Here is a 19,058-nt window from a genome sequence, read left to right as displayed (position 1 = left end):
TATGAAATCGCTTCAATCATTTGTAATAGCCCTGTATAATAAACGAGCAGTACAAGACAACATGTCAACACACTTTAAAGCATGTTGGATTACAACGGTTGTATGCGGGCGAGCGTTACCCTTTGGAAAATGCCCCCTAGATTGTCGTTCATGAATGGCAGCACAACAGGTCGAATCAGCAGGCTAACGTACAAATTTGCAGTCAGGGTGCGTAGGACAACCACATGAGTGCTCCTATTGTCGTACGTAATAGCATCGCAGATCATAATTTCAGGCAGGTGTATACCCAGTGCGCCTAGGGAGCACACAGTTTGGTTGCTGGCCCTCAGCTGGCCTCCTCCTGACCAACACACGGCCGTCACTGGCACACAGACAGAACCAGTTGTCATCAGAAGACACAACAGACCTCCAGGCCTCCAATGGGCTCTCGCTTGACTCCACTGAAGTCGTATATGTTAGTGCTTTGGCATCAGTGGAATGCACGCTACAGGGCGTCAGACTAGGAGCTCTCATTGAAGTAAACGATTTGTAACAGTTCGTTGTGTCACTTTGGTGCCAGCTGCTGCTCAATTTGCTGTTTCAGATGCAATACGATGCGCCTCAGCCATACGCTGAAGACAATGGTTTTCCCTGTCGATAGTGTCATCGTTCGGGAACTGGTGTTCTTGAGACTGTACATACTCGCGACCAGCTCTGCCAGCAATCATGTACAGGGCCTACATTTCTGCCAAGCCTTTCTGCAATATCGCAGAAACAACATACCGTTTCCCGTAACCCTACCGCACCACCTCGTTCAAACTCAGTAAGGTGTTCATAATGGAATCTTTGTCGCATCAAAGGCATTCTGGATTAACATCAACCTACCACGACCGTTACGACGTGTGTTTAAAACAAACCTGATTCGATCCGCATTGTGGCGCAACTTGCGCTACTCTTATGTGACTGCCGCTAAATTTGAACAGACATCATCCTTCAAATGTAGAAACACGCCTGTCAGCTTTCGTTGAGCGGCACAATTCCTTCTTGCTCTTGTGATTCTTTTCCGTCAGTGTAGTATCGGAAATACGCCTGTTCAGATGCATCAATGAAATGCCAAGCTAATCGGCAACGGGGATCCATAAGAAACATACGATAAAACCATCAATAAAGTAATACGTCTGAGTTTGATTCGTATTTTCCTGTCACAAATACCACAATTCGTATTACTGACGGGAAGTCATCGAATGAAACGGATGTTACATTTGAGATTCCCCAAGAAAGCATTATAAGCCGACTGTTGTTCTTAATATGTTACATATAAACAACTTAGGAGACAATCTAAGCAGCCCTATTATATTGTTTGCAGATAACAGAGTCGTTCATCGTCTAGTAAAGTCTTCAGTACCTCAAAATGAATTCTAAAATGGCTTAGACAAGATATTTCCTTCGTGTGAAAATTGTCAACGGACCGTACGCAATAAAGAGTGTGAGGTCCTCCAAAAGAGAACTAAGAAACACCTTTAAATTTCGGTTACACAATAAAAGACATAAATTAAAAGGCTGTCGTTTCAATCTAACACTAATGAAACCATTACGTAGAACATGTTCCGGGGTTTTATTGGCAGAGCACGTAGAAGATGCAACAAATTTACGTAAGATAGTCATTATACTACGCTTGTCTGTCCCTTCTAGGTTACTGCTGAGTGTTATCAGATTCTCACCAAATAGGTTTTACATAATACTTCCAGAAAGTTCAAAGGAGGGCATCCCGATTTGTATTGTCATTAAATACGGAAAGAGTGTTCATGGATATGATAAGAGAGGTGAGGTGACCATCACTAAAATAAAGGCCATTTCTCGTTGAGCCGAGATGATTCCATGACATTTCAATGACAAACTTTCTCATGCTGAAAGATTTTGTCGACTCTCACTTTCATAGGGGGAAAGAATCATTATAATGAAATAAGGGAGATCGAGGTCACACGAAAATATTTACAAGTTCATTTTTTCCACATGCTTTTCGACAGTGGAGCGGTAGAGCTATGGATTAAAGTCGTTTTATGAACTCGCTGCCACGCAGTTGCGTGTTAAATGAGGAGTAATAACGTCGCTGTAGATACAGATGTAACTCTTCTTACACGCTAGTTGACATCCTTCTTAGTAATGTCACCGTTGTTGTAAAAGGTGGTCACTACGCATGTTACCTGTGTTAACCACAAACATTAAGAAACTTCTTTGTGGAAGACGCCACACCAGTAAAACAAATAACTTGGGAACGAAACACTTCATAGAGAGGGCTGTTCGCTAAAAAACGAGGAAAATCACTGTCCTGTGCATTAGATAGTTTCGAAATTGTACCTGTTCAAATTAGTCTAATTCGTGAGCAGTCAAACTGACGATGCAGGATGTAGTTAGGTGCTCACTTCAGAATACTTGTGATAAATTTTACTGACACTGATCGTTGCTTAACGTGAGATTCGCGTCTGTATTAAGGTAAAATTTAATAAAAAAAGAGTTCATAAACGTGTTTGTTGATAATTTTACGCGTTAATCTCGTGAGATCCAACTGTATTAGTCCGTGTTTTAAATGCTTCAAATCATTGAGAAATGTGTTGCGTAATTCTGGAACGTCTGCCACAACGGCCTGTGGCGGCACATAGGTATACTGGATTCGGAGTTTTCTGACTGATCTGTTAACTCTCGCACATACGGTGTCCCGTGTGAATCGTACATAGCTGGTTTCCAGGAATTCATTATGGTCTTGTCCTTCTATGCAAAAAGTGATAATTAGCGTGCATCACATGTGAAAACAAGGTAACAGTCACACAGAATTTTGTATAGCTATTATTCACGGGTATATTTTTGGAAAGATAAGAGCTCTTACAGCAATACGAAATCTTAATATGAAGTAATGTGAGGCTGTCGGTCAATATTGTTTGAAATAACACATCAGATTATTGCACGCAGAGTACAAATCATTATTTCAAGATATGTACACTTATTTCCGAAACTGCGTTGATGTTAACCATAACGAAATAACAGGAACGGGAGCGAACGTTAGGTAGGAAAGAAAGATACAAGGTTTATTTAAAAATTTAACACCACGGGGTGTATAAACAAAAGACTACAAATACAACTATGGACTTTTCGCTGTGAACAAATGAGGTATCAGATGGGATTGCTTCCTTTCTCGGCGAATTACAATGATGCAATCTACTCCGGTTGTGGACCGAGTCGTGGTACCTCGTGTTGCGACGTTTCGACGTGTTTCTCACTCGTCTTCTTCAAGCGAAGTGTCGGTTTCATTTCCAGCTCGTTCATCGGGTTCAGTCATCAAAGAGACTGCGTAAACAAGAGTACACGACCGTATTTCAATTGGAGACAGCGGTTTCCAGCTGAGCTCCGCACAGTATGTAGCATCAGTAAAAATACGGCAGGATCGCTGTGTTGCGAAAGCGACGTAGGCAGCTGGTGGAACAATGAGGCAGGGCCAAGGCTCGACGCATGGATTCCTCCACCCTACCGGAAGGTCCTCCTGCCACTGGCTGCGGTTTCTCTTCTGGAGGCATGCAACTGGCTCACCCCCTTGGACCTTCATCAGATACGTCTGCCGACTATAAAGAAATTAACTGGACATAAACCTGAGAATTAGCCTGAAGAGTAGGAGTAGGAAACTAGTGGAAATGTACGAAGGCTGATAACTTGGAAAGATTCTATCGATTTATCGAATTATTCAGGATGATCCATGTAACTATGAGAATTAGAGGGACTCTTAAGAGGGGGATGTTAGTTAAAAACACATGCTATTTAAAAGATGCACCAGATCTACAACTCTGCATGAAATTAGCACATTTACACTTACTTTTACGGAATTTCAAAATTTTATTTTCAAAACAAGTACATATACCTCTTTCTCAGAAACTGTACAAGGTATTTCTATAAATTTTTCCATGTGTGATCTCTTTGCCCACAGTAAGTACCTCTCATATCGAATAGGAGAATTTTAATAACTTTTCAGTTATAATTCTTTAAGTATAATATGCAAAATCTCAAGCACTTGGCCCCATATCTCACCGGTACTTTCAAATTTTATTCTTGAGATAACATTTAATAGGTGTATAGAAATAAGAGTACAAAGATTCATAATTCTAGCCTTCATAGATTATGAGAAAAAGATACATAAACCTCAAGAAACATAAATTTCAGTAAATGCAAATTAAAATTCAACCCAAAGCTTTTTCTGGTATCACTTCTTCAGATGGTCTCAGATTTGTACTCAGGATCCTCTTTTTCCTCTGGTCACTTGTTTCCGCATTCCTTCCTTTACCAGGACCTCAACTGACTTTTCAGCTGCAGAGAGGCGCTATAAATTTGTTTTTCTCAAGATAAAAAGAAATGTTTAAATGTGAGTGAAATCTTATGGGACTTGACTGCTAAGGTCATCAGTCCCTAAGCTTACACACTACTTAACCTAAATTATCCTAAGGACAAACACACACACCCATGCCCGAGGGAGGACTCAAACCTCCCCTGGGACCAGCTGCACAGTCCATGACTGCATTTCTCAAGATACCTTGAGCGAAATTTTCTATCTTAAAGGTCTTTCTCTCTAGAACCTTCTTATTCCCTGCGTTCCCAAATTAAATACAATAAATATATCTTATGTTGCAATTATGACAACTGCAGCAGATGAAAATGTGAGTTTAGGACTTTGTTTCCACATGAGTGAATTTAGAGACTCATTGGGATTCTGTACTGTGCCATTTACAGACATTTGTAGACTCATAGCTGATCTATAAAACTTGTATCACAGTCTTCTAGACATATGCCATGCAAGTTTGCTTGAAAGGAATCTGTGAAATCGTTGTTCACCTAGCTAGTATTGAGAGGTTGCTTCAAAAAGCGGGCATGGCAGGAAGACCATGTCCACATTTAATTATTTTTCAAGGACATCAGATGTCATTTCCTTATTGAAATTTTGTGAACTTACTGTCCGAGAGTTCTGTTACTGAATAAAAAATAAATTTAAAATTCACATTTTCGGTCAATTTTATGAATGGATTTGATGGTGAAAAACTGTTGATGAAATTGGATTTGAAAGTAAATTAAATTAGTTAATTTAACTGATATTGGCTGTGAGATGTATACACATTGCCTGTTCCTCTCATTACCGATTATTATATTAAAAATTTCTTCATAGTAGTTTCAATTTAGATAAGTTGTAATATAGTAAATATACAGGAAAGTGTATCTAGGAAGAGGTCCAAGATGTAACATGTTAGTAAAGTATTTCACTTACGCTGAAATATTTTTCTGCAGATCAGTATGTCATGTTTATTGTTTTTTTGTATTTATTTCATTATTTGATAGAAATAATTTTATTGTAATATATTGTCTTGCTACAGTTTTAGAACTGATTTTTTATGTTATTATTTACTGGTTATGTAAATGGTTTATGTAATATTAGTTTAAATTTGTTAAAGTAAATTTAATTTCTTGTACCATTTGTTTCAGAGTTCATCAAAATTTTGCTGATTATTTATTTTGCATGTTGTAGCCTGATTTACAAATAATTTATAGTCAATGTATCATACTTACTGTTAAGTTATTTGTACAAATGAAATATTAATCCTTTTCTAAGATATATAGTTTTCTAAGGAAAAAAGGTGGACACCCAGTTCTAAGCAAAGAGGGGAAAGCAGAAAGGTGGAAGGAGTATATAGAGGGTCTATACAAGGGCGATGTACTTGAGGACAATATTATGGAAATGGAAGAGGATGTAGATGATGATGAAAGGGGAGATACGATAGTGCGTGAAGAGTTTGACAGAGCACTGAAAGACCTGAGTCGAAACAAGGCCCTGGGAGTAGACAACATTGCATTAGAACTACTGACGGCGTTGGGAGAACCAGTCCTGATAAAACTCTACCATCTGGTGAGCAAGATGTACGAGAAAGGACTTCAAGAAGAATATAATAATTCCAATCCCAGAGAAATCAGGTGTTGACAGATGCGAAAATTACCGAACTATCAGTTTAATAAGTAACAGCTGCAAAATACTAACGCGAATTTATACAGACGAATGGAAAAACTACGTTTCTAGCATTTGTAGACTTAGATAAAGCTTTTGACAATGTTGACTGGAATACTCTCTTTCAAATTCTAAAGGTGGCAGGGGTAAAATACAGGGAGCGAAAGGCTATTTATAATTTGTACAGAAACAAGATGGCAGTTATAAGAGTCGAGGGGCATGAAAGGGAAGCAGTGGTTGGGAAGGGAGTGGGACAGGGTAGTAGCCTCTCCCCAGTGTTATTCAATCTGTATATTGAGCAAGCAGTAAAGGAAACAAAAGAAAAATTCAGAGTAGATATTAAAATCCATGGAGAAGAAATAAAAACTTTGACGTTTGCCGATGTCATTGTAATTCTGTCAGAGACAGCAAAGGACTTGGAAGAGCAGTTGAACAGAATGGACAGTGTCATGAAAGGAGGGTTTAAGATGAACATCAACAAAAGCAGAACGGGGATAATGGAATGTAGTCGAATTAAGTCGGGTGATGCTAAGGGAATTAGATTAGGAAATGAGACACTTAAAGTAGTGAAGGAGTTTTGCGATTTGGGACGCAAAATAACTGATGATGGTCGAAGCAGAGAGGATATAAAATGTAGATTGGCAATGGCAAGGAAAGGGTTTCTGAAGAAGAGAAATTTGTTAATGTCGAGTATAGCTTTAAGTGTCAGGAAGACGTTTCTGAAAGTATTTGTATGGAGTGTAGCCATGTATGGAAGTGGAACATGGACAGTAAATAGTTTGGTCAAGAAGAGAATGTAAGCTTTCGAAATGTGGTGCTACAGAAGAATGCTGCAGATTAGGTGGGTGGATCAAGTAACTAATGAGGAGGTATTGAACAGGATTGGGGAGAAGAGGAGTTTGTGGCACAACTTGACAAGAAGAAGGGATCGGTTGGTAGAACATGTCCTGAGGCATCAAGGGATCACAAATTTAGCATTGGAGGACAGTGTGGAGAGTAAAAATCGTAGAGGGAGACCAAGAGATGAATACACTAAGCAGATTCAGAAGGATGTAGGTTGCACAGGATAGATTAGCATGGAGAGCTGCATCAAACCAGTCTCAGGACTGAAGACCACAACAACAACAAGAAAAAGTTAATTTGTTTATATTTAATTTTTTAAATATAAATGTAAACTTATTTATTCTTTAAGTGATAAGCCTTAAGGTTATTAACCTATAATTTGTTCATTTAAAATATAATAGTAAGCTATAAACCAGCTATCTCAAAGATTACATTTTAATTCATTATTTTAAAATTTGATTTTGTAATTAATTTAGGTATTTCATTGAGATATGGGATTTCGCAATTTTTGTAATAATGCCAAAATTGGTATATTTATTCTCATTTAAGTATTTGTTGTTGTTAACTTGTTATCAGAAACTGGAAAACATTGATTTTTGACTTCTTATCATAAACATTTCTTCTTGATAATGTTTTGAGGTTTGGTCTGCTCACTGAGGAAAAATTTTTCGTGAATTTACAAGGTGTTATGAATGTGCAAGGGTAGCATTATCAGTAGACTCTTAATTAGTGGCTGGAATTAATGAAATCAACTGGATGTTAAAAAGTTTTTGAATTTATTTTTAAGAGGAAAGGCTTAAATTTATCTTTAGGACAAGAAGGCCCTATAGATTTTAACATAATCTTATGTATAATTTTTTGTTAGTCGTTCTGTATTCGATGATAAAGGTTCGTTGGGGGGACATTAAGGATAATTAAACTCATTATTGAATCATTAATTTATGTTTATCATGATCCATAATCGACGATCATAAGATAAGGTACCTTTGGGATACAGTGTAATTGTTTCTGACGTCTCATATCGACAAAGCAAATTCCGACCTCGATGTTGGATTAAGAAAAATTTTGGGTGCAGGACCCCAGTGATTAGCTCTGTTCGACCTTTAAATTCTTACATGATGTGAGTTCAGACCTGACCTGCGTGAAACAAGTAGGTTTCTATCCTACGTTTATTTGCCTACATTAGCACGAAAGGACCATGTCTGTTTTTTTTCCATTTTCTGTCCCAGGTCTCCCCTCAACGAATTTCTATGGCGTGCTTACCTGCGGGTCTGGCGGCCGCGAGCCCGCGGAAGGCAGGGTGCAGCAGCAGCTGCTGCGGCTGGTAGAGGTAGCCCGCCGCCGCCGCTGCCGCCGCCGCCGCAGCCGTCGCGGCGCGCCCGTTGGGCTGCCCTCCGTAGACCAGCGCGGCGCCCGTCGTCGGCACCGCCTGCACGCGGCCGTTCTGCACCGCGGCGCCCGCCGCACCTGCAAGGAGACACCGGGGAGCGTGCTGAGCCGCCAGGATGCACGGGAGTGTGTGTGGGGGGTAGCGTTACAAGAACACCAGAGGCTGCAATATCAATCAGTTCGATGGCCACACTGGATCACTGGCTAAAGAGGGCGGTAGATCTCGGTTTATTTGTAGAATAACAAGAAAACGCAGCCATACAACAAAGGAGGCTGCCTGAGTTTGTACATTGAGGTGACAAATGTCATGGGATAGCTATAAACAAATGCACAGATGGTGGCAGTAGCGCTTACACAAGGCACAAAATGGCAGGCAGTACATTGGCGGAGCTGTCCTTTGTACTCAGATGATTCATGTGAAAATGTTTCCTATGTGATTACAGCTCCACAACGGTGGTTAACAGAATTTGAACGCGGAATTGTAGGTGGAGCTAGACGTATGAAGCTTTCCATTCTGAAACCATTACGGAATTCATTATTTTGAGATCCACACAGCCAAGAGTGTGACGAGAATACCGCATTTCAGGTATTACCTCTCACCGCAGACAACACAGTGGCCGACGGCCTTCACTTAACGACCGAGTGCAGCGGCGTTAGCGTACAGTTGTCAGTGCTAATAGAAAAGCAATACTATGTGAAATAACTGCAGAAATCTATGTGGGACGTACGATGAACGTACCCGTTAGGACAGTGGGGCGATATCTGGTTTAAATGGGTTACGGTATCAGACGACCGACGCGACTGCCTTTCCTAACATAAGAACATCGTTTGCAGTGTCTCCTCGGGTCATAACCATAGCGGTTGGACCCTCTACTACTGGAAAACAGTGATGTGTTCAGACGAGTCCCCATTTCGGTCGGCAAGAGCTGCCGGTAGGGTTCGCGTGTGGCACAGACCTCACGAAGCTATGGACCCATGTTGTCAAGCAATGTCCAAATGGTTCAAATGGCTCTGAGCACGATGCGACTTAACATCTGAGGTCATCAGTCCCCTAAAACTTAGAACTACTTAAACCTAACTAACCTAACGACATCACACACATCCAAGACCGAGGCAGGATTTGAGCCTGCGATCCTAGCAGTCGCGCGGTTCCGGACTGAAGCGCCTAGAACCGCTCGCCCACAAGGGCCGGCAGCAATGTCCAAGCTGGTGGTGACTCCATAATGGTGAGGGCTGTGTTTACATGGAATCGACTGGGTTCTCTACTCCAGCTGAACCAACCACTGACTGCAAATGGTTACGTTTGTATACTCGGGTACCATTGATGGACTTCATGTTCCCAAACAATGAAGGAATTTTTATGGATGACAATGCCGTGTTTCACTGAGCCATAATTGCTCACAATTGGTCTGAACAACATTCTTGAGAATGCGAGCTAATGATGTGGCCACCCAAATCGCCCGACGTGAATCTCATGCATTGCCCAATATTAGCGCGGGGGACTTTCAAAGATTTTTTGAGTCTGTGCCATGTCGAGTTGCTCGACTACGACGGGAAAAAAATGGTCCGATACAATGTTAGCAGATATCGCATGACTTTTGTCACTTCAGGGTATGTAGCATAGCACGGCTAATCCATACTCCGTTGGGAGACTATTTTGGTTCAAATCAAAAAGTACGAATAAGGTAAAACAGTAGTCTCATTTCTTCCGCTGGCTGCTGTACGGCTTTAGCAGTGTCCCTAATGCAAAAGTTTGAAGGTATGGCATCCGTGATATGAATGTTTATCGATAATTTGTTTTAATTCTGCGCTAGGCTTCCCTACATGCCCTTTCAATATATTATACCTGAAAATACTGAGTTTGTAGAGAATATTATCGTATACGGATACTCTCAAATGAAATATAAGAGTTAAGGAAGCAATGTGTGTGAAATGCGCAATGCGAGGATCTCGTTTTCTCTCCTCGAATTTCTTCCGCTGGCCGAATTGAAGCAAACGCTGGCCAGATCCGAGTCACGGTCAGCAGGTTGTCCACCCGTGTTCCTTATTAATCCAATATATACTCTCAATATTTGTTTGCATGTGTGTTTGTTTGCTTGTCTCCTATGCGCTCCTATACCATTCAACCGACGGCAATGAAATTTTACTGAGTTGTTGTATGCACATCTGTGAAGCTTTCTCTAGGGGGTAAGAACCAGTTACCACCGATATGGACGCAGGTTGAAATGGCTGACATAGAAACTTATCTCAGGAACGTAAGGAATAATTTCTACGAAATTTTATACAAAAATGAGTCATTATTTGGTTGCAACTAGTGCTCTAGTGGTTAGCGTTGTTTCCTCGATACCAGGAGGTCCAATATTGGATTCCCGGCCGGGATGGAGACTTTGTCCGTTTGGGGGTTTGGTGTCGTGTTGCCCTCATATTCATCACTACGCAAGTCGTCGAACTGGCGTCAAATAGGAAGACTATCATTAGGCAGCCGAATATCATCAGACGGGGCTTCCCAGCCAATAATGCCATGCAGTCACTATATTTTTAGGGTTCCTTACCTCAACCGGTAAAATCGGACCCCTTGTGGGTTATATTTGCTGTATTCTTGTTTGTCTGTCTATCCTACTGTTAAGAGCACTTTATCTCTTGAACGGATGGATATATCCGGTCGAAATTGAAGTCCCATACCGAGGTCTACGATTCCCTGGCGGCGTAATTAGTCTAACCTTTTAAGTCGATGGAGTTCAAAGATACGGCCGTAAATATCACATTTTTGCTGCTCGCAGACTTACTGTTGAAAACCTGTATCTGAACTATCTACCGTGTACAACATGGCGGGCCGGGAGGTCTAGCAATAAAGGGCGTCTCAGGAAACCAAAAGGTCGCGAGATCAAGCCTGGATCGGACTACTTCCTGTGTAGGCTTCATCTTCCCACGATGTGAGGCATCGTCATAAACAACATGTGGTTCGAATTCCACCTTAAACTGTAGGTCCCCTATCCGATGTTGGATAACTGGGGCAGGGTAAGGTCTACGAAGATTGATATTTTTAAAAAAATCGAAAATCCGATTTATCGACATTTTAAAAGATATCACTATCGCCCTTCGGTATATTGACAAAAAGTATCGATATACCGAAGGAATAAATATCGCAATATCGGCCTATAAAAATACAGTCTGTGCATGCTAAAAACTTTGCCTTATAATAGAGTATATTTAAGTACTGATTTATTATTATATTTTGTACATACAGAAACTAGCAGCCTGCCTATCCCCCTTAGACCAAGAACTGAAAGAAAAACACATAATTCGAAAATCTGTAAGTTAATAATGGGACTCTGTACAGATGAAAAGTTGCTATTACAATACTTTTTTGGTCGACTGTTGGGTTGTTGATTAACAACTGTGTACATGGTGCATTGTCATGCAGTATTTCATTCCAGTTAACCACTCATACCTTCCATTCTTAATTCGTCGTTGGCAACGTGTCGAAACAGACCTTTTTCACGTTGATGTAGGAAAACTGCGAAGTGATGATAAACGTTGCAGTTTCTGTTGGTAGCGCCGAGCGCCGACTACGGCAGCATTTACCCTCAGACGTCTCCACCCACCGCAAAGATCAGTCTTGTCATTTAGATTGCTAATCATCATTTTAAATTGTAAGACATTTCCAGTGGCAGATGTGGACTCTGATCACAATCTATTGGTTATGAACTGTAGATTAAAACTGAAGAAACTGCAAAAAGGTGGGAATTTAAGGAGATGGCACCTCGATAAACTGAAAGAATCAGAGGTTGTACGGAGTTTCAGGGAGAGCATAAGGGAACAATTGACAGGAATGGGGGAAAGAAATACAGTAGAAGAAGAATGGGTAGCTTTGAGAGATGTAGTAGTGAAGGCAGCAGAGGACCTAGTAGGTAAAAAGACAAGGGCTAGTAGAAATCCTTGGGTAACAGAAGAAATACTGAATTTAATTGACGAAAGGAGAAAATATAAAAATGCAGTAAATGAAGAAGGCAAACAGGAATACAAACGTCTCAAAATCGAGATCGACAGGAAGTGCAAAATGGCTAAGCAGGGATGGCTAGAGGACAAATGTAAGGATGTAGACGCTTATCTCACTAGTGGTAAGATAGATACTGCCTACAGGAAAATTAAAGAGACCTTTGGAGAAAATAAAACCACTTGTATGAATATCAAGAGCACAGATGGAAACCCAGTTCTAAGCAAAGAAGGGAAAGCAGAAAGATGGAGGGAGTATATAGAGGGTCTATACAAGGGCAATGTACTTGAAGACAATATTATGGAAATGAAAGAGGATGTAGATGAAGATGAAATAGGAGATATGATACTGCGTGAAGAGTTTGACAGAGCACTGAACGACCTGAGTCGAAACAAGGCACCGGGAGTAGACAACATTTCATTAGAACTACTAACGGCCTTGGGAGAGACAGTGCCTTTGTGGCACAACTTGACTAGAAGAAGGGATCGGTTGGTAGGACATGTTCTGAGTCATCAAGGGATTACCAATTTAGTATTGGAGGGCAGCGTGGAGGGTAAAAATCGTAGAGGGAGACCAAGAGATGAATACACTAAACAGATTCAGAAGGATGTAGGCTGCAGTAGGTACTGGGAGATGAAGAAGCTTGCACAGGATAGAGTAGCATGGAGAGCTGCAACAAACCAGTCTCACGACTGAAGACCACAACAACAACAACATCATCATTTTCAGTAATTGTTTTTGAAGAATGCCGATATGAGGAAAGAGCACACACATGTGACTCAGCTTGTCTCAGGAGAGGGTACAGTGGATTTATGACACCTTCCCAGCCGGATTAATGGTCCCATCCAGTCCAGAATGTGGACTACGTCATATTCATAAGTGGGCTAATATTACCGAGCAATCACTTCAATAATATCACATACCCCTCAAACAACGAAGTTTCATTTCGTTTCCTCGTCTCATTCTGGCTGCTTTCCTTTTTTGTCAACTATTGTACAACTTGTTTTTTTCTCTATTTACCAAAACATACACTCCTGCAAATTGAAATAAGAACACCGTGAATTCATTGTCCCAGGAAGGGGAAACTTTATTGACACATTCCTGGGGTCAGATACATCACATGATCACACTGACAGAACCACAGGCACATAGACACAGGCAACAGAGCATGCACAATGTCGGCAATAGTACAGTGTATATCCACCTTTCGCAGCAATACAGGCTGCTATTCTCCCATGGAGACGATCGTAGAGATGCTGGATGTAGTCCTGTGGAATGGCTTGCCATGCCATTTCCACCTGGCGCCTCAGTTGGACCAGCGTTCGTGCTGGACGTGCAGACCGCGTGAGACGACGCTTCATCCAGTCCCAAACATGCTCAATGGGGGACAGATCCGGAGATCTTGCTGGCCAGGGTAGTTGACTTACACCTTCTAGAGCACGTTGGGTGGCACGGGATACATGCGGACGTGCATTGTCCTGTTGGAACAGCAAGTTCCCTTGCCGGTCTAGGAATGGTAGAACGATGGGTTCGATGACAGTTTGGATGTACCGTGCACTATTCAGTGTCCCCTCGACGATCACCAGTGGTGTACGGCCAGTGTAGGAGATCGCTCCCCACACCATGATGCCGGGGGTTGGCCCTGTGTGCCTCGGTCGTATGCAGTCCTGATGGTGCGCTCACCTGCACGGCGCCAAACACGCATACGACCATCATTGGCACCAAGGCAGAAGCGACTCTCATCGCTGAAGACGACACGTCTCCATTCGTCCCTCCATTCACGCCTGTCGCGACACCACTGGAGGCGGGCTGCACAATGTTGGGGCGTGAGCGGAAGACGGCCTAACGGTGTGCGGGATCGTAGCCCAGCTTCATGGAGACGGTTGCGAATGGTCCTCGCCGATACCCCAGGAGCAACAGTGTCCCTAATTTGCTGGGAAGTGGCGGTGCGGTCCCCTACGGCACTGCGTAGGATCCTACGGTCTTGGCGTGCATCCGTGCGTCGCTGCGGTCCGGTCCCAGGTCGACGGGCACGTGCACCTTCTGCCGACCACTGGCGACAACATCGATGTACTGTGGAGACCTCACGCCCCACGTGTTGAGCAATTCGGCGGTACGTCCACCCGGCCTCCCGCATGCCCACTATACGCCCTCGCTCAAAGTCCGTCAACTGCACGTACGGTTCACGTCCACGCTGTCGCGGCATGCTACCAGTGTTAAAGACTGCGATGGAGCTCCGTATGCCATGGCAAACTGGCTGACACTGACGGCGGCGGTGCACAAATACTGCGCAGCTAGCGCCATTCGACGGCCAACACCGCGGTTCCTGGTGTGTCCGCTGTGCCGTGCGTGTGATCATTGCTTGTACAGCCCTCTCGCAGTGTCCGGAGCAAGTATGGTGGGTCTGACACACCGGTGTCAATGTGTTCTTTTTTCCATTTCCAGGAGTGTATTTTGACATCTTTGTCCCACCTTGAGTTGGCCTCTAATCCTTTGTGTAAATATATGTTAATGACTATTTTTGTATTTTAGGCCTACGAACGAAATAGAATTTTTTTTAAAAATTTTGCATGTTTGTTCATCTGAAACTATTTATAGGAGGACGTACTGAAAAGTAATGCCGCCGAATTCATTATGTGAAAGCTCTCGAAGCTCTTTAAATAAAACAAACGTTGTTAACATTTTACTTCCTAAATCTCTATTTTTACATATTTATTTCTCAGCGCAGATAGAGTGACGAAGAACACATATCACCCAACGAGAGACCAGTTCGTTGATATCGTCGCTGTAGAAGGACTGATACTGCTGACTGAGCCACAACCTCACTTCTGCTTCCACCGCTTCATCGCTATCAAATTGATGTCCACGAAGGTGTTCTTTAAGTTTCGCAAACAAATGAAAATCCAGTGGGGCCAATTCGGGACTGTATGGAAGATGGTCGGTGACAGTGATCCCAAAGTGTCGGATTGTTGCAGATGTCGCCGCACCCATGTGTGCTCTGGCACTGTCATGCTGAAGCAGAGGGTACTCCATGTGTGGACAAACTCTTCGAATTCGAAACTCGAGTACAGTACGCTGTTTCTCACGCACCGACTTTGTTAAGTTATTCACATCCGTGTTACATGCTACAATTTGGAACCCTCTAGCAGGAGCGAGCTGCAAAAACGTAGATATGAATAACAGAGATATAGAATCTTAATAAAGTTTGTTGTATTTAAAAACCTTTAATAGCTATCACATAAATTTTTTTATTATTATTATTTTGAGCTTTTCCTCATTACAGAGGCTTATCTCCAACATAATAATTTACTAGAAAATTACTATACGAAGAATAAACATTCTTAAACTATGTTTTCAAAATATTCCTCCAGGTGTTTCGATCTTGTGTGTCCTCTTCCTCTGCGCCCATTCTCCTCATTGTGTGCTGTACATTTTGGAGCCAGGTGGTCATTGGTCGTCCTCTTCTTCTTCTCCCCTCCGGTTCCCACTCCAGTATCAATTTTGGCATTCTGGCTTCCTCCATTCGTCGTACATGCCCGTACCACTGTCGTAGATTCTTTCTTTCATTTACATTCTTCTTATTATTTCAGTGTTCCTGATCTTCTCCTTCCTGGAGTTTCTTGCCAATTTTCTCCAGAAGTCCATTTCTATAGCTTTCAGAGGTATTACTTTTCAACTCATCCTCCTACATTAACTGTGAACCTGGATTTGCTGAGGGTAGTTTGCTTTCATGTAAAGTAATCGGAAGCATTCGCTTAAAGAGTACTACTATTGAAAACTATTTTTCCGAAAAGAGCAGTGGTGCAAATTCTCTGCTTGCGTTTTCTGTTGTATTGTACGTCGTTAGTATGTTTTCTTTTTTGGTTGTAATAAGCTGGTTTTTACACCTTTACCACTTGACTCCCACCTGTCACCACACATTTTTCTACACGAGGTGAGATTTGGAAAAACCTCACCATACCCTTAGATGGATACTATGTTACTGCTGCTACTCGCTTGACCATCGTTTTATTTTTGTATAGTTTAGCGCCAGTTCTGAATGTTCAGTGCGTATTTGGTCGTTAATTTACTGGGGGAAACTTATTTGATTTGATCTGTGTATCTCTCTCTCTCTCTCTCTCTCTCTCTCTCTCTCTCTCTCTCTCTCTCTGTGTGTGTGTGTGTGTGTGTGTGTGTGTGTGTGTGTGTGTAGCGGAACAACTGCAGACCTGTCAGCTAGCTTACGTGTGTGTGTGTGTGTGTGTGTGTGTGTGTGTGTGTCTGTAGTGTAGTGTAGTGTAGTGTAGCAAGTGCAGACGTGTCGGCTGGCTTACGTGTGTGTGTGTGTGTGTGTGTGTGTGTGTGTGTGTGTGTGTGTGTGTGTGCGTGTGTGTGTGTCTGTAGTGTAGTGTAGTGTAGCAAGTGCAGACGTGTCGGCTGGCTTACCTGTGGGCGACCCAGCTGGGGAGGCTGGCGAGAGGACGTCGGCACCGGCGGAGGCTGCAACGGCGGAGGGCGCGCTCAGCAGCTGCATCTCGCGCATCTGCTCCTGACGGATCTCGTCGTTGTAGTCCTGCCAACACAGAAGTCCACTGTGTCCTGACTGAAAAGTTTCTGAAGTCTCAGATGAATATGTGTCAACAGAGTGGCGCTCAGGGACGTACACGATGACAGCCCTCATTTCTAACGTCAGCAAGGCAGCCAGAGAAGAGGGTTTACATATACTGTAGTTAGTTAACCTCGAATAAAAATAAATGACTTGAAGATTAAAGGCAGCTACCTACACTTCTGCTAATTAACCCTTTATGTGGCACTGATAAATAAGAGGGCAATTTCCTTACAACCTCCGATTGGTCACGAAACGGAAAGCACAGAGAAAATAAAAAAAAAATCCAGAATGAGATTTTCACTCTGCAGCGGAGTGTGCGCTGATATGAAACTTCCTGGCGGATTAAAACTCTGGGCCAGACCAAGACTCGAACTCAGGACTTTTATCTTTCGCGGGCAAGTGCTCTAGCAACTGACCTACCCAAGCACGACTCACGCCCGGTCCCGTTCGAGTCTCGGTCTGGCACACAGTTTTAATCTGCAGGAAGTTTCAAAAAAAAATTATTCACAACATATAGCTACACCTAACAACTCCTTCTCTACATAGTCATCGCTCCGATTTAGATATCAACTTTCCAATACCCTATACTGCTCTGTAGCTTGTCTGTGCGAAATTGTTGTCACAGCCAGTAGTTCATGCGAGCAAAGAGATTAAAACCTGGGGACTCCCAGTCCGAGTTGTATGGTCGAAAGCGATGCAGGAGCGCTTTCGTTGGACCTGCAGTTTGCGGCTGAGCACTGTCGTGAAGAAGGACACACGTGATAGTTATGTCGTGTGGGCTGCATGAAATCAGGCGGAACCCTCAGCAGGCACATTGCACTTGGAGGGAGACACCGTTCCTCTAGGCATTTTTATGTGCTCACTGTGCGGTCAGAACTGAGAAGTGCGACATGACGCGATTTACTGGCAACCGAGAGACACTGCACAACAAAGGTTCATCGGATTTTCTGTACGAGATCAAGAAAAAAAAAGTCGTTACAGTGTTGGATTGCCAAGTGGGATAGCCGTGTTCAAACCTGCCTCGTGACTTTTTTTTTCCGCTGTTCGCTTTATTCAAATTTATATCTGGTCGTTGTGTAACTTCTGTTTGCAAGAGTGAGGTTTATGGTACAGTCCTATAATGACAGTTGATTCTGCACAACTACTCTATTAGCAGCCGTAACGAAGTGGCTTCTGCAGACGTTTGATGAGAAGGCGACAAGTCAACCGAATCCTCGAACGGAAAACACGTCTGCTGTGTCATACACGGCATCAGTGACAGTACATGTGTTATGGGATGGAATCTCTTATCGACGTACCTAATTTGCACATCTGGTAGGTGAGCGAGATATGTCTCTTTGCCCTATCTGCGTGTTCGTATGAATGTGAATGTGATCGCTCCCAAGGGAAAGATGAAATCATAATAGCTGGCCGTTGTGGCCGAGCGGTTCTAGGCGCGTCAGTCCGGAACCGCGCTGCTGCTACGGTCGCAGGTTCGAATCCTGCCTCGGGCATGGATGTGTGTGCTGTCCTTAGATTAGTTAGGTTTAAGTAGTTCTCAGTTCTAGGGGACTGATCACCTCAGATGTTAAGTCCCATAGTGCTCAGAGCCATTTGAACCATTTGAAACCATAATAGTTTGTCACATAAATTGTAACAAAAGAGCTGAACTGTGTCACAATCACACAGCTTCTCTGCGCTCTGTCAAAAAATAATTTTTTAACGTTTTCTAGTTGCGTTCCGTTTTGAAAGTCTTGAAACTTTAATTCCTCTGTTGCAAAACAGTTCACACCCGTTTATTTGTTGTTTTCATTTCTGTTAGATGTCTGTGTGGTATCTCGCCTGCTCTCACTATTCATCACATTTACGTGTGACAGTAACGTCTTCTTACTACATGACTCATACTCTACAGCTGATGTATCGTATGACAACTGCAAAGACTACAGAAAGAGAACAAACATTTCAGTGACCGGACGGACAGTTCATAATGTTGTGGAAAAAAAAATTGGAACAAGGGAGTTTCCACCACGGCTCGCCGGCATAGCTGTCCAACACCATTAACACTTCCCCACGACGCCATTACTGTTTCTGGCTGATCTTTATTGCACTTTGTATTCTTGGACCGTTTACTGTTCTTATTTTGCTTTTCTTCGTGGTTCAGTACTCCTTTTTCCTGTTTCCATACTTGGTCTGTGTTCAGTTTTTGATGGGCTATCCACTGGGCTATCTTACCACTAAATCTGACAGGGGTG

At 42.6% G+C, this 19,058-nt stretch overlaps 1 protein-coding gene across 1 annotated transcript in view; it reads right to left on the bottom strand.

Moving 5' to 3' along the window:
• Nucleotides 1-19,058, bottom strand: part of LOC124803244 (KH domain-containing, RNA-binding, signal transduction-associated protein 3-like) — a 618,276-nt gene that overhangs the window by 46,295 nt on the left and 552,923 nt on the right. The window contains exons 6-7 of the mRNA XM_047264425.1: nt 16,665-16,791; nt 8,117-8,200 (exon numbers count right to left, since the gene is read on the bottom strand). Of these exons, the coding sequence (XP_047120381.1) occupies nt 8,117-8,200; nt 16,665-16,791 (211 nt within the window). The remainder of the gene's footprint in view (nt 1-8,116; nt 8,201-16,664; nt 16,792-19,058) is intronic.

The sequence above is a fragment of the Schistocerca piceifrons genome, chromosome 6 (genome assembly GCF_021461385.2).
Source record: "Schistocerca piceifrons isolate TAMUIC-IGC-003096 chromosome 6, iqSchPice1.1, whole genome shotgun sequence".
NCBI classification, from domain to species: Eukaryota; Metazoa; Arthropoda; class Insecta; order Orthoptera; family Acrididae; genus Schistocerca; species Schistocerca piceifrons.
Note: the sequence above shows the minus strand (reverse complement) of the source record. Positions and strands in the feature narration are given on the sequence as shown.